The 13,667-nt window shown below is 40.1% G+C and overlaps 1 protein-coding gene across 2 annotated transcripts in view; it reads right to left on the reverse strand.

Moving 5' to 3' along the window:
- The window catches only part of itgb2 (integrin, beta 2), an 83,129-nt gene extending 70,955 nt beyond the window's left edge, over nucleotides 1–12,174 (reverse strand). The window contains exons 1-4 of one of the 2 annotated variants that reach the window (XM_030428391.1): nucleotides 12,138–12,174; nucleotides 7,139–7,230; nucleotides 5,197–5,262; nucleotides 4,557–4,608 (exon numbers count right to left, since the gene is read on the reverse strand). In XM_030428391.1, the coding sequence (XP_030284251.1) occupies nucleotides 4,557–4,605 (49 nt within the window). In that variant the 5' untranslated portion in view covers nucleotides 4,606–4,608; nucleotides 5,197–5,262; nucleotides 7,139–7,230; nucleotides 12,138–12,174. The remainder of the gene's footprint in view (nucleotides 1–4,556; nucleotides 4,609–5,196; nucleotides 5,263–7,138; nucleotides 7,231–12,137) is intronic. The other variant, XM_030428390.1, reaches the window with a different exon arrangement.
- Nucleotides 12,175–13,667: the final 1,493 nt, after the last annotated feature.

Below are 13,667 nucleotides of genomic sequence, written 5' to 3' on the forward strand. Positions count from 1 at the left end.
ATAGTTTCTGTCTCCAGTCTGCACATGTTTCCAGACTTTCTACAGTGAAAACCAAGCTCCATCGTAATATCATTATTATCAAACTCGCTTCAAACGCCATTGCTCCACCGAAGTGGAGCCAACTAGTTAGCCAGTTTTCAGCTGACTTCACCATACTCGTCGGCAAATGTAATCGAATCGCGGCGACAATTAAAGGTGGCTTGGGTGCAGTTGCTGCGTCCGGTATGGTTGAGACTGATCGTTTTACGAGGATCAGTGCCGAGGCAAAGACTGCGTTGTACTGACCGACTTTGTGTTTGTGCCGCAGCCGGCACGTTGTCATTAAAAAGGAAACACAACCATGGTCTCTTCTGTTGTTCTGTAGCTGGGACAGAATATAGGCACTTGTGTAGATTATTACGACCAACAACAGAGCAATTGCGTGTCTAGCTCTGAGCGACAACGTTGTTAAAACACTGCTGTCTCTCCGCTGGACACACCGAACTTCACCGCGGGGATGAACGCCCCCCTCTCTGATATCTCCTATCACCGCGCAGAGGAGGCAGGCCTATGAAAATGACTCCTGACGTTACATGACGAAAGGAGCAGAATCTGAACAGCCTGTAGGAGCGCCTTGTTACCAGTTAGTGGGCTGCAGAGATCATGCAGGAATCAGTGGTTTTCCTTATTCTGGGAGTTGGCAGGCTCAGGGAGGACCAGCTTATATATGTTGAGAGCAGAGAAACCTTGTTTTTTATGATATGAGATCATTAAATAACACAAAACACAGCTGTGGTTAACAGTCAGTATGTCAAGCCATCATGCTGTTAAGCATGCTTTGCCTATGCTAATGTTGTGTTGGACATTGTACTGCGTATTCCAAAGCTAATGATGTATCGCATTCAGCTTTTCAGCCTTTTCAGACATTCTTTAATACCGACAGGAGGAACAGCCCACCAAATCATAGGAAAAACAGCCCACCAAATCACAGGAAAAACTGAAACGGAAGGTTTTGTGCGGGTAAGCCCGGCGGCGGCGTGCGTCGAAGGCAGCATGCCCTGACACGTGCGGACTGCAAGGGCCCGTTCATCACTGCTCGCAGTTTTATAATTAAAACTGCAAGCAGTGATGAACGGGCCCTCGCAGTCCGCGCACATGTCGGAGTGTGCTGCCGTCTAAACACGCTGCGGCTTAAGCCCCATTGCTTGATCATTGTTCACGGAGGCGGCAACTGCCTGTGTTTGGGACAGTGCACGCGGGGGGTGAATATCAGCCTCTTCTCCCAATGTGTGTTTGTAACGTGGTGGGTTGCCCCTGCCAGTATTAAGCGCTTTCAGGTGAAGTCAGAACAACTTCCTGCAATCCACAGAAATCCAAATGGACTACAGGTGAATGATTTCTAAAACATTTAGTAATCAGGTATGTTTTGACAATCGATCCTGCACTGTTATGTTGTGTGAAGTGTTACGGCCTTCTCTTTGCCTTTGTCTGGAATTCAGGCATGGACACCTGTGTTTTTGCAGGGAATAGATTGGAAGTGGGACAGAGAAGGGGGGGGTTGTGGCTTGCAGTAAACTTCCTCTGCCCTAAATTCGAACCCGGGTCCACTGCGTATGTGGCATGCACTCTAACCACTCGACTACCGGCACAGCTAAGACACTGCCTTCTGTTGTCACTGTGAAGGCAGGAAGGCAGCGCATCATAGGGGAGGATGGAAGTGGAATGCCACAGATTTAGATAGGTAGTGGAGTGCAGCCAGATGTGATTTTTCCTTTTGGAAAGGGACAGCGGTCAAGTGACCAGGTTTGACGAGCGTCCTGCAGTAGCTGTGTTTAACCAAAGAACTCACTCAGTTGTTTCATATCGCAGGGGAAGCCACTTCGTTCATCGCGGAAAAGCTGGGCAGAATCACAACTACACACATCTTGTTGTGTGCCACATTGACAGGGCAGACACAACACGCAAATGGCATTTTTAGCAAATTGGCTTATTTGAAAATTGTGTGATGTGGCTTACTACCACTGACTTATCCATTATGTGGCTCACCCATTACCCTTCAAATATGCCCTGTTGTAATGTGCAATTTAGACAAAACTACCTGCAAATGCCATGTACATCTGACTATGTTGGTCATCACTGCAAATAAATGAGTGTAGAATAATGCTTCACTTGCCTTCTTTCAAAAATGTATTTATGGCTGTCTGTCAAGCTTTTGACCTAAGTTCTGCTTCGTTTGCTAGTTTTTATTCCAAGAAGTGCATGCTGCCACATTTTGAAGTTTCAATAAAATCTGATAAATATGAGGCTGACTTACTGGAATTGAATGGAATTATTCAGAGGTTATTCAGATAGGATACATGTGACTTGAAAGACAACAATGCCATCTAGTGGCAACTTGTATCACTTACACCTTAAATTCATGTGCTTCTAATCAAAATTGACCACTTCCTGTTGGACTGAGAGTGTGGGTGTAAATGAGTCATTTGTGCGTCTTGTCATAACACACATGCGTGCCAAATTTCATTCATGTACATGCATGTAGGACGCCCAAATTGACCGAGTTAAAACTTGCTTAATGTTTCCAGTGGGTGGCGCTATGGATATGAAACAGTATTGATGCACAGATCTATTCATGGCGACTCCCTCTAGATTCCTGAGAGATTGGGCCGAGATAGGAAATAGTATGAAGGAGTTATCAGGAATTGGTGCTTCATGACAAAGGATTTTAATGGCAGGCACCGCCCCAGCCAGCAGGTATGACGTAGGATAAAGATTTTCCTAGCGTGTCTTTGGCATGGTCTGAGGAGTATACTTACTGACTGTGAAGTCTGTGGCGTCCAATCTGCAGGAGGAAGACGTGAAAGTACGATACATGGCAATATTTCATAAAGGCCGCCAAATTCAAAATGGCCAACTTTGAATGAATGTCTAGATGTATTCAGGGCGAGGCTGTCTACATTTCTGAGGAATTTTGTGGAGATGGGGCATTGCATGTTGGAGTTATAAGGATTTGATGCTTGACCGCAAAGGAGAAAATGGCGTCCCCCGTCACGCCCACCAGGTTTGACACAGCTGAATGATTTCCATAACTTTTGTTCTTCAAGGCATGAAGATGACACTAAGTGAATGTGAAGACTGTGGTGTTTAAGCTCTAGGACAAGATAGTTTTCAAAGTAGGCATGAATTTGTAAAAAACGCCGCCACACATCAAAATGGCTGACTTCCTGTTGGAGTGAGAGTATGCATCCAAATGGGTTTTTTGTGCGTCTGGTCATGATGAATATGCGTACCAATTTTCGTCCTTTTATGTACAAGTAGCAGTCGGGGCATCACAATAGGGGGCACTACAGAGCCCGCAGGTCACGGCCACGCCCCATGACAACACAGATCTCATCAGGGCGACTCCCTCTGCATTCCTGAGAGATTTGGCCGAGATAGGACATTGTATGGAGAAGTTATGAGGACACGATGCTTTGCGGCGACGGATTTGAATTGACCGCTCCACTGTGGCCAGCAGGTATGACGTAGGATAAAGATTTCCATAACTTTTCATCGTCAAGGTCAGAGGATGCTACTGAGTGACTTTGAAGTCGGTGGTGTTACATCTGTAGGAGGACATAATTTAAGTACGAAGATTGGCAATATTTCAAAATGGTGGCCAAAAGCAAAATGGCAGACTAAGTATTGATGCTGAGATTTATTCGGGGAGACAGCCTCTACAGTTATGAGCAGTTTGGTGTGGATAGGAAATTGTATGTTGAAGTTATAAAGCCTCGATGCTTGACGGCGTGAGGAAAAAATGGTTTCCACTGCCCCGCCCACTAAAGTTTGGCGCAGCTGAATGATTTCCATAACTTTTGTTCTTCAAGGCATGAAGAAAATAGTTGAGTTAATTTGAAGACTGTGGTGTTTCAGCTCTAGGACAAGATAGTTTTTTAAAGTAGGCATGAATTGGACAAAAATGCCGCCACACATCAAAATGGCTGACTTCCTGTTGGAGTGACAGTATGGTCCCCACAGACTTTTTTGTGCATCTGCTCATGATAAATCTGCGTACCGAATTTCGTTCGTCTACGCGCATGTGGAAGGCAGGGAAGAACATTAGGGGGCGCTTCAGAGCCCGCAGGTCACGACCTCACCCAACAACATTAAATTATCAAATTTTTCACTAGATGTGACGTATATTCCAAATTTGGTGAGTTTTTGGGTATGTTCAGGCTTCCAAAACTGCAGTTAAAGTGCAGAATAATCCTTCCAATTACAATAGGGACCTCACAGGTCGATGACCTGCTCGGGCCCTAATTATAAATAACTATTTCAGACCTGATTAAATGAAGACTTTGACTTTGTCTAAAAAGGCATGAATAACTATTTTTTTAACAGATTTTGCTACTTTATGGACTACTGCAAATGAAACTGAATGGCTACTTTGTCTGAACTTTTGTTGTCATTGAGCTACTCGCTACCCAATGCATGTACCAAATGTATGCAACACCATTTTGTCAAAGTACCTCTTATCATAACAAAGGATACAAAACTGCAAACAACTAAAGTAATACTGATGTTTAAGGACTTACCATGTGTACCCATCAGCAAAAGCAGAAGAAATGGAAAACACCTATCCATGTCCTGATGCCAAAAAACAAAACAGATACAGGCTTTTTAGAGCAGTATTCAATTGATCAGGATTAAAATCATACATTTACATAGAGTATAGTGTAATCCAGACTATTACTAGAAGCAACAATCCCTTGAAACATAAATGCTTAATATACCAATTTAAATGAATCAAAGGGTTAGGGGCCCTTAAGGTTGTTTGGTATTTATTATATATTATTCTATATATATTCTGTTCACATTAATGGACAGAAGAAAACCCTCACAAAGACTGTACAGGAAGTGCATTTCTTACACTCACCAAAATATAAATGCAACACTTTTTTTTTGTTTATGTCCTCATTTTTCCCAAGTCGAAATAAAAGATCTGAAACTTGCACACAAAAACTAATTTTTCTCAAAGTTTGAGCAAAAGCTTGTTAAAATCTAATAAATAATCAATCCATCTGTGTGGAATATCAGGATGCTCATCACACAGCAGGATTGGTGCACTCAATAATATAAAAGGCTACTCTCAAAGGCACACTTTTCTTGCATGTCAGAAGTTTTGAGGGAGTTTGCAATTGGCATGCTGAATGCAAGAGAGTCAACTATACTTACCAAGTGTTTGACTCCTCCACTATTGTGTTGTTCAGTAAACTTTTCCCCAGAAAACAGCTTCCCTCCCTGCGAGTGACAGAGTCAGACAGTGTCCAGTTTACTGATGGTGATTATGTAATGATGTAATTTAGAACAAAAAATGTAATGTATTACTTTCCAGGATGTTTGGTGGGTCAGGGTCTCAGTCACAACATATTATAACTCAGTCCCTAGGAGGTTGTCTTTTTTTAAGCAGGGCAGTGATGTGTGATGAACAAGATAGTTTCTGAGTGATGGTAATTCCAAGAAACCTAAAACTGTTTTCCTACTCTACCTCAGCTCAACTCAGCACAACCCAGGCTGGATTCACATCCGACAGTGCAGTCAAAATGCAGGTTTTCACATTCAGTTTGATAGTCTGTTATAACTGTGGCGTTACTGATCGAAGTGGGCTCCAAAAAAAAAAGAAACACAAATAATCATGAGATCAAGTGCCCCAGCTTAACAAACATGCGCTTACTTCTAATACAATCTGTTGATGAGGACAAACAATCACCAGTAGGACTAGCATGCTAGAAGCAGAGAGACATAGCAGCTTTGCCTTTTGGCAGTCAGATCAGCGGTGGTTTTCAACAAGTCACGCACCTTGGAGTAACACTCCCACCCCGCCACACAAGCCTGCAGCGTTCTGTTGCACTACTGGATCTAGTTTGAATAAACCGTAAAAGTTTTAGTCCGACGCTACAATGCACGCGAATGCCTGTGTTTTTCGTCCAACCACCAGATTTGTTCTGAAACAGACAGCTGTCATAATGTGATGTGTTCAATGTCATCTTTTTTTTTTTTTTAACAATATTTTTATTGAACTCCCCTAGTAGAAACAGACAGGACAGAAACATAAACAAGTTATGATCAACAAGGTGCTACAAAATACAAGATATACAGACCAAAAAAAAAAGGGAGGTGGGGGAGGGGGGCATCCGAGTTCTATCAACTGTTTACCACTAAGTTGATGATAAAATGCTGGTCTAACCAGCCTTTAGCAAAAGAGGAAGCAGTGGCCATGATGTCAATTTGCCAACCGGATTTTATATTAATGACATGTGCTTACACGTCAAAACATGAAGATCTGCAGAGTGTCTCATACCCAGGCCAGGTCAGTGAGTCCAGATCTCATCCTTTGAGAGGCATTAAAGCCTAAGTTTTCAAAGTATGGATCCCAAGTGTGGAAAAATAGAGAGGGTCTGTCCTTTAATGCTGTAGAGAAAGCTTCAAATGGAATGGTATTGGACACAATTTTTAACCACTGATTAAGGGATGTGGCTTTATCAGAGATCCACTGGACTAGGATAGATTTCCTGGAGCAGTGCAGCAGAATGTGAAGGAGGTCTCTATTATTTAAATCAGCAGGAAGTTCATCATTGAGTTCCAACAAACAAGTCCTTGGACCAAGGTGCAAATGGTGTTTAAAGATGAGGGTGAGCTGCTGTATGATTGTATTCCAGAACTGCAGAATAACATGACAGCTCCACAAGCAGTGAAAAAAAAAGCCAGTAGCAATTTTAAATTTAAGACACAGGTCAGAGAGGGCCCGGGAACATTCTGTGCCGGGCCTCAGAGCTAATAAATAATCTATGTAAAATTTTTAATTGTCTCTCCCAGGTAGAGTTAGATACTAAGGCCCGTAGTGGGATCTGCCAATCAGCTTATTCCATGCCTCAACATCAGTGGTACCCAGATTAGCCTCCCATTTACTTCTGACTTTGTCTGAGTTATCTACTTTAAGGGAGGAGAGGATCTTATAAACCTTTTTGGTAAAATATTTAAGGTCAGTGTTTTTTATCAGTAAAGATTCTATAGGAGAGATGGCCAGCACCTATCTCATCAGATTAGACAAAACAAAGCTCCTTACTTGTAAGAATTTAAAGAAATCAGCATTAGTCAGAACATACTTAATTTTCACCTGCCAAAATGTGGAGAGTGAGCCCTCATAGACCAGATCTCCAACCACTTGAATACCTTTATCATGCCAGTCTGCAAGGCCCGCTTGAAGGCCTGGATGAAAGTCAAAGTTATCATGAATTGGGGTTAACAAAGAAAAACGTTTATTTTGTCCATCTAATTTCCTGACTTTATTCCCAAAATTAACCATATTTTGTAAAATTATATTATCTTTTAACAAAGTTGCAGCCTTCCCAGGCAAAGTTTAAAGTATATTCTGCAAGGGAATCCCATCTAAAGAAGCTGATTCACAGCTGAGCCAGGCCGAATTGTAAGAATTTAGAAACCATTCAGAAATTAATTTAAACTGTGCAGCCCACAGATACGATGAGAAGGAAGGTGCCGCTAAACCGCCCATTTTAACAGGAAGATAGAGAAAGTTGTATCTTAATCTGGACCTCTTTTTATGCCAGATAAACGATATGATCGAACTATTCAGCTGTGCAAAAAATGTCTTGACAACAAAATAGGCAGCATCTGCAAAACTTCATTTTGATCAGATGTATGTGTCCAAGAAGAGATAATGGGAGACCACACCATAGTTCAAGGTCATGCTTCACTGCCAGTAAGAGGGGAGCAAAGTTCAGCTTGTATAGCTCTTTTAAGCGCAGTGAGATTTTTATCCCTAAATAGGTAAAGCAAGCTGGGGACCATCGGAAAGGTTGCGAGAGGTTAGGCTCTACCCTAGATGCACTACAGAGGGGCATAGCCTCACTTTTGGAGAAATTAATTTTATATCCAGAGAAAGAGCCATAGTCAGTAGGGGATGAGTTATGTTTATGTCTGGAGTTCATGTAGTTCAAGCTCCAGTCTCCTTTGTTCAGCTTGATTTGGTTTTTTCAGCCCAGCAGAATAGGATATGATTAAGCCACGGGTGTAGGCTTTCATAGTATCCCAGAGGAGACCAGGGGAAACATCAGGTGTTCTGTTCAGTTCGAAAAAAGTATTGAGCTTATCTTTTAAAAATGTTTCCAAATTGGGGTCGTGGTGCAGGAAAGCGCTATATCTCCAGGGCCAAGTTTGGGATAGAGGATACTAATGATTTAACACTATATAAACAGGTGTGTTGTCTGATATAATGATATCCCTGATCTCGTGACTCTTAATGTTTCCCAATGAATTTTTGGGTGTAAAAACAAGGTCAATTCTACTACTTGTTTTATGCACCCTGGAATAAAATGTAAATTCCCTATCACTGGGGTGTTGTTTATTAAGATGGCAATGCCTCTGCTTTTGTTCAGTGTCATCTTGATTAAGGTTCTCAGTCATCCAGGTTGTGGTAATTCTGAATTCTGTATAGCTTATGTTTCAAGGGATTGTTGCTTCTGTAAAGCGGAATGTTTTATTTTGAAAAGTAACCGGATGTTATATTGTTATTTCGCCACATTACTTCCTGTCTGCTCGGTGCTAAATTCAGCTGAATTGCTGTGTCATGTTCCAGCATCCGCCAGATACGTACCGGAGGGCTCCGGACTGCCGGAGCTGGGACAGAGCAGATATGCAGTGCAGCGGGACTGCTGGAAGTTAACACACAGACTTTTAAAGTGAAGGAGAAACCTATCAGCTCCGCTATTGTGGTGGACGTAACGCAGCGGACACGTATCCACAGGAAATAGACCTTCGCGTCCCGCCCTGCCTCTCACGCCCCCCTGACACCTGGTGCTTGGGCGCGCCGCACAGTTTGAGAATCACCGGTCTATACTAGATATTTCTGTTTTATGATGTTGTTGAATTATATCTCTAGCCTACACAATTCAAGTAACATTAAAATAAAATTATTGTTTCACACATTCATGATAAGTTCTACAATGTCACATCCTTATTGCAACAAATTATGGGTATCAAAATCAGTGAAATACAGCCAAGTCTGCAGCCAAAGCAAACTCCATGAAGTCTGCAGGAAGTCTGCTTGATGACAACTGTGTGAGCTCACATGCAAAATCTGCGAGTCTGCAAGTGCGATGAAGTGCAGATGCTGGGATGCAGCCTTTGAGCTTCATTCTGGCTCTTCAAAATCTTGTCGATGATGTCATAATGGCTCTGTCTGCTATTTCATCAATGGGCCAGACACTAATGCTGGGCAAATAAACCGTGTGTCTGTTCAAGTGAAACGCCGCATGCAAATGGGTGGTGAGACAGTTCTGATGGCATAGTTGTACCATAACAAAACCCTAACCAGCAGAACTACAACTGGAAAATGTGTTGTTGTTAATTAAAATTGGTGCACACTGACAACTGACAATAAAATCAATAGTTTAATAAAACAAGCAAAAACCTAGGATTAGGATTAGGGGGTTATTGTTAGGGTTACCATACCTAATACTACTGCAATTAAAGCTTGTTTGATGTTAAAATGTCAAAGGACCTTGGAGCATCATGCAATCATAGGACTACATTTGTGAATAATAGTCACTCTGTGGATATGAAATCCATCAGCTGTATCCATCAAGTGTACATATTTTATATGCATACAAGGTTTCGTAGACACAGGGCCTAATGTTTCTTTTTCGGTCAACGCTATTCACTACCATAAAAGGAAGTCTCCTTCCTTTATGGTATCAAAAAACTTACAAGGAAGTGTTGTGTCATCATTACATTTCCTCTTTTTGACTCAGGCTAAAAAAGTTTTTGTAAGGTTTGAACTGCTACTTCTTTTGGTCAAATTGACAAGCACGCTTCACTGAGTACAGTATATAACACTAGCCCATACACATTTTTAAATTAGATTTGGTGTATTATTGTGAATAGTATTGACTGTAATAGTATCCATTACAGTCCAAAATGTAGTCCAATAACCTTAATCCTACTGAGTATGGGCTCAGAAATTACCAGAGATTTGAGTCATTTAGTTTAGTAACTTTGACCAGTGAATAGACTGTATAGTTTTTTTTTTTACAACTCATAAGAAACAATCTGGAGACTCCAGAGACTCTCCTGACTATGAATATGAATGATACATTTTGTCTGTCAGACACCTTTTGCGCATAAAATGGAGCTACAGTGCTGCACTAAATGAAAAGACTATTTAATCTGAAACTATGTAACTTCAATGTATGAATAAATTCTTCCACATAAAATCCAAAAGACAGATTTGTGAGCAAAATCAATAATAAAGTAGTAACACTATACCCTAAACTGACAGAAGGCTACACTCTGAAAGGACACATTCTGCTGTTTTTGCTGTCCGATTACTATTTTCATACATTTGTCTGACAATATTTTTATATGCTTTCATCTGCTAAAGTAAAGTTTTGCATTCAGGTCTTTCACTTGGAATGGAAACATGTAAACTTTTAAATAGAGGGGGTTAGAATAATTTAATATTTTTAATATATATATATATATATATATATATATATATATATACTCTATATATGCCCGAATATTCTATATATGTATATGTGTACATATATATATTATTCTATATATGTATATAGAATAGTATATACATGTATTTCTGGTGAAATCATTTTTATTCAGTTAAATTCAACTCAAATGTAGTTTGAGTGCTTTATTAATACAGGTGACTATATGAATAAAACATGTCAGACAATTTAGATATCTAATATATTTTGATTCAACCTACACAAACACCATCACAGATAATCCTGCTTGTGACACAGTTAAATGTGAGTTTTGCTTGTTGATTAAATGACACACACACCAGTGTTTCCTCCAGTATTTTCTGAGACTGTGGCGCTGGTGGGGGGGGGTACTTACTTATGTCATAGGCTATTTAGGGAATGCTCTCACACAGCCATCATGAACGCATGGGCTTGGAATGAACATTCATGTTGTAAAGAAATATTTTTATTATTTGTTTTAAGAGAGGAGTTATCCAAGTCAGAGTCCTGCACGGGTGAAAAATATTGTACTGTGTCGGACACAGATGCGATCGGGTCGGACGCCTGGAGAGGCGGGTCGGGTTTTACGATTGCCATTTTCAAGGCGTCACTTATCATCAGTCATTATTAGCGACACAAATGATAAGCATTTATATTTCATATGAGCTCATTAATGCGTGCTTGCGCCCTCCCAGAACTCCCATTCCCCACGCTGGCTTACTTTCACTTTGAAAAATTGCGTCCGTCAATTTTCCTTCGGACGTCGGTATCAATTTATAGCGGGTCGGCTCGGGTGCGGAAAGTAATTTGTGCTACTGTCGGAAAACGGGTCGGATGCGGTTATATATATGGCGGGTTCGGGCTGGTTTGCAAAATAAGACCCGTGCAGGACTCTGCTCTAAGTGACCATTTTAATCCTCTAGCTAATTATCAAGCTAAATGTCCAACATGCTAGTTAACGTCAAATATTGCGGTGGAAGACGACGGTAAAATATTTCTTTTCTCTACACTAGATTTATTTATGCCTGAATTTTTAAGGTGTGGTGGCTTTTATTTTGCCGTGGCGGTGCGCCACAGTCAATTACATGTAGAGGAAACCCTGCACACACACACACGTACGTATGTATGTATATACATAAGTATGTATCTATGTATGTAAATTGAATTAACGTTAAGTAATAAACTGCTCTGGATTCAGAAACCAAATTGAAAGGTTGGTTTGTTTTTGCACATTATGTGTCAGTCAACTTCCTCCCAGAAAACAAGAAGCTTGTCTTCCTCTTTTGACTCAATATGAATTGACTGTCACAAACCAGTGGTATGACTATTTAGACTTTTTCTTTTTTATTATATTAGTCTGACTTTTTAGACTTTATATAACTATGAAATTAATGTTCTTCACAAAATGTTAGTATGTAAAGTACAGTTTATTGTGTCCTTTGTCAGACTTCTTTTTAAACACATTCATGTAAAAACAATAAAAATGACAAGTGAGGAGGGTTGAAAGAGTTAAAAACTATTATTTACTAACCTTATCTAAAATAAACTATTTATAAAACAACAAATGAAAACCAGCATGACCCAACCCTGGATAAAGTTGATGATTAAGAAGCTTACCAGTTACAGGAAGATGCAGCTCTAGTTTGTGGTTGACAGTTATTCGTTGAACACTTTCTGGATGAAGTGACTCCACCTACATGACAGGAAGTCTGAAGCAACCAAAGGGTGCATTCAAGAGAACAGCAAGAGTTGTGTCAAAGAAATAGGCCAAACATCATTGCACATTACACACCTCGCCAGAAGTTGAGATGTGAGAATTGTGCTACAGACTTGCTTACAGACTTGACTTTCCTGTGACTTCATTCCTCACTTGAAATTCGGAAGCAATAACATCAAGTATTTCAACACATAAAATAATTCAACATAACTTCTAACAATGAGACATTCACAGCCTGTCCGTATAGGCCATATATATATATATATATATATATATATATATATATATATATATATATATATATATATATATATATATATATATATATATATATATATATATATATATATATATATATATATATATATATAAACCCTTAATATATATATATTGCCTTCAAGTATTTTAATGGAGAGGGCAAAAATATCAGGAACACTGATGAATATAATGCACTGCAGCACCGCAGCCACTATGACTCCCATAATAAACAGCAACCAGAATGATCACCTTTTCAACAATGTCAGCTAAAACTAGAAATATATATATATATATATATATATATATATATATATATATATATATATATATATATTTATATTTATATTTATATATATATATTTCTATATAAGTTTGATAAATGAAGAACGTATGGCAGAGCAGTTGAATTGGATTGTCTATGACTGCACAAGTGCGCCTTATGCCATGGGTGATGAGTCTATGTATATTATTAACTGTAATGAATATATAGTTATCTAATAATTTAAGTAATCATAAAGCAGTGATGCTGCATGCTGCACATCAGGAAAACTGTAGAGTAAAGTTTTTATAGCTCAGGAGTGATGATGACAAGGATGTTACTTGCTCTTGTTAATGATTGTAGTCTGGTTCTGGTAGCTGGTAGAACAGTGATGTTTGCGGATACAGGTAGGTGGAGGGGCAGTGATGCTGGCTTTGTCCTGAAACACTTTCAGTTGTTCTGGGGCTGCTTGATGTTGAACCTAGGCCACTGTTCTTTTTCACCTTCTTGGTTTAGTTCTTGCTTTCAAGATGGTCATCTTTTCAGTGTTGTTTTTTTCTGTCATTTTTTATTTTTTTGCTTCAATCCAGAACCTCAACCTCATAAAATCTCCTGATGATCTTTTCTTTTACTCCACAGCATGATAGAAGCCTGGTGGAAAGTGCCAAATCTTCCTTCTCCAACACACCGTCTGCGTTTAGAAGCTCTATGAGTGAGGAACCAGTCTTTGTCCTAAACAGTTCCTCGTTGTGGTGAATGACATCATAGGCGTCTTAGGAGGGGTGGCAATATGCTACTTAAAGCTAGGGTCTACAATCCTGGAGAGCTAGCAAGAGAGCTAGCAAGATTTGAAAGTGGCACCTCCTCTAAGTCCCCCCCCCTCCCCATCCCGTCAGTGCTCCGTCCAAAGCCA

Source organism: Sparus aurata, chromosome 9 (assembly GCF_900880675.1).
Source record: "Sparus aurata chromosome 9, fSpaAur1.1, whole genome shotgun sequence".
Lineage (NCBI taxonomy): Eukaryota > Metazoa > Chordata > Actinopteri > Spariformes > Sparidae > Sparus > Sparus aurata.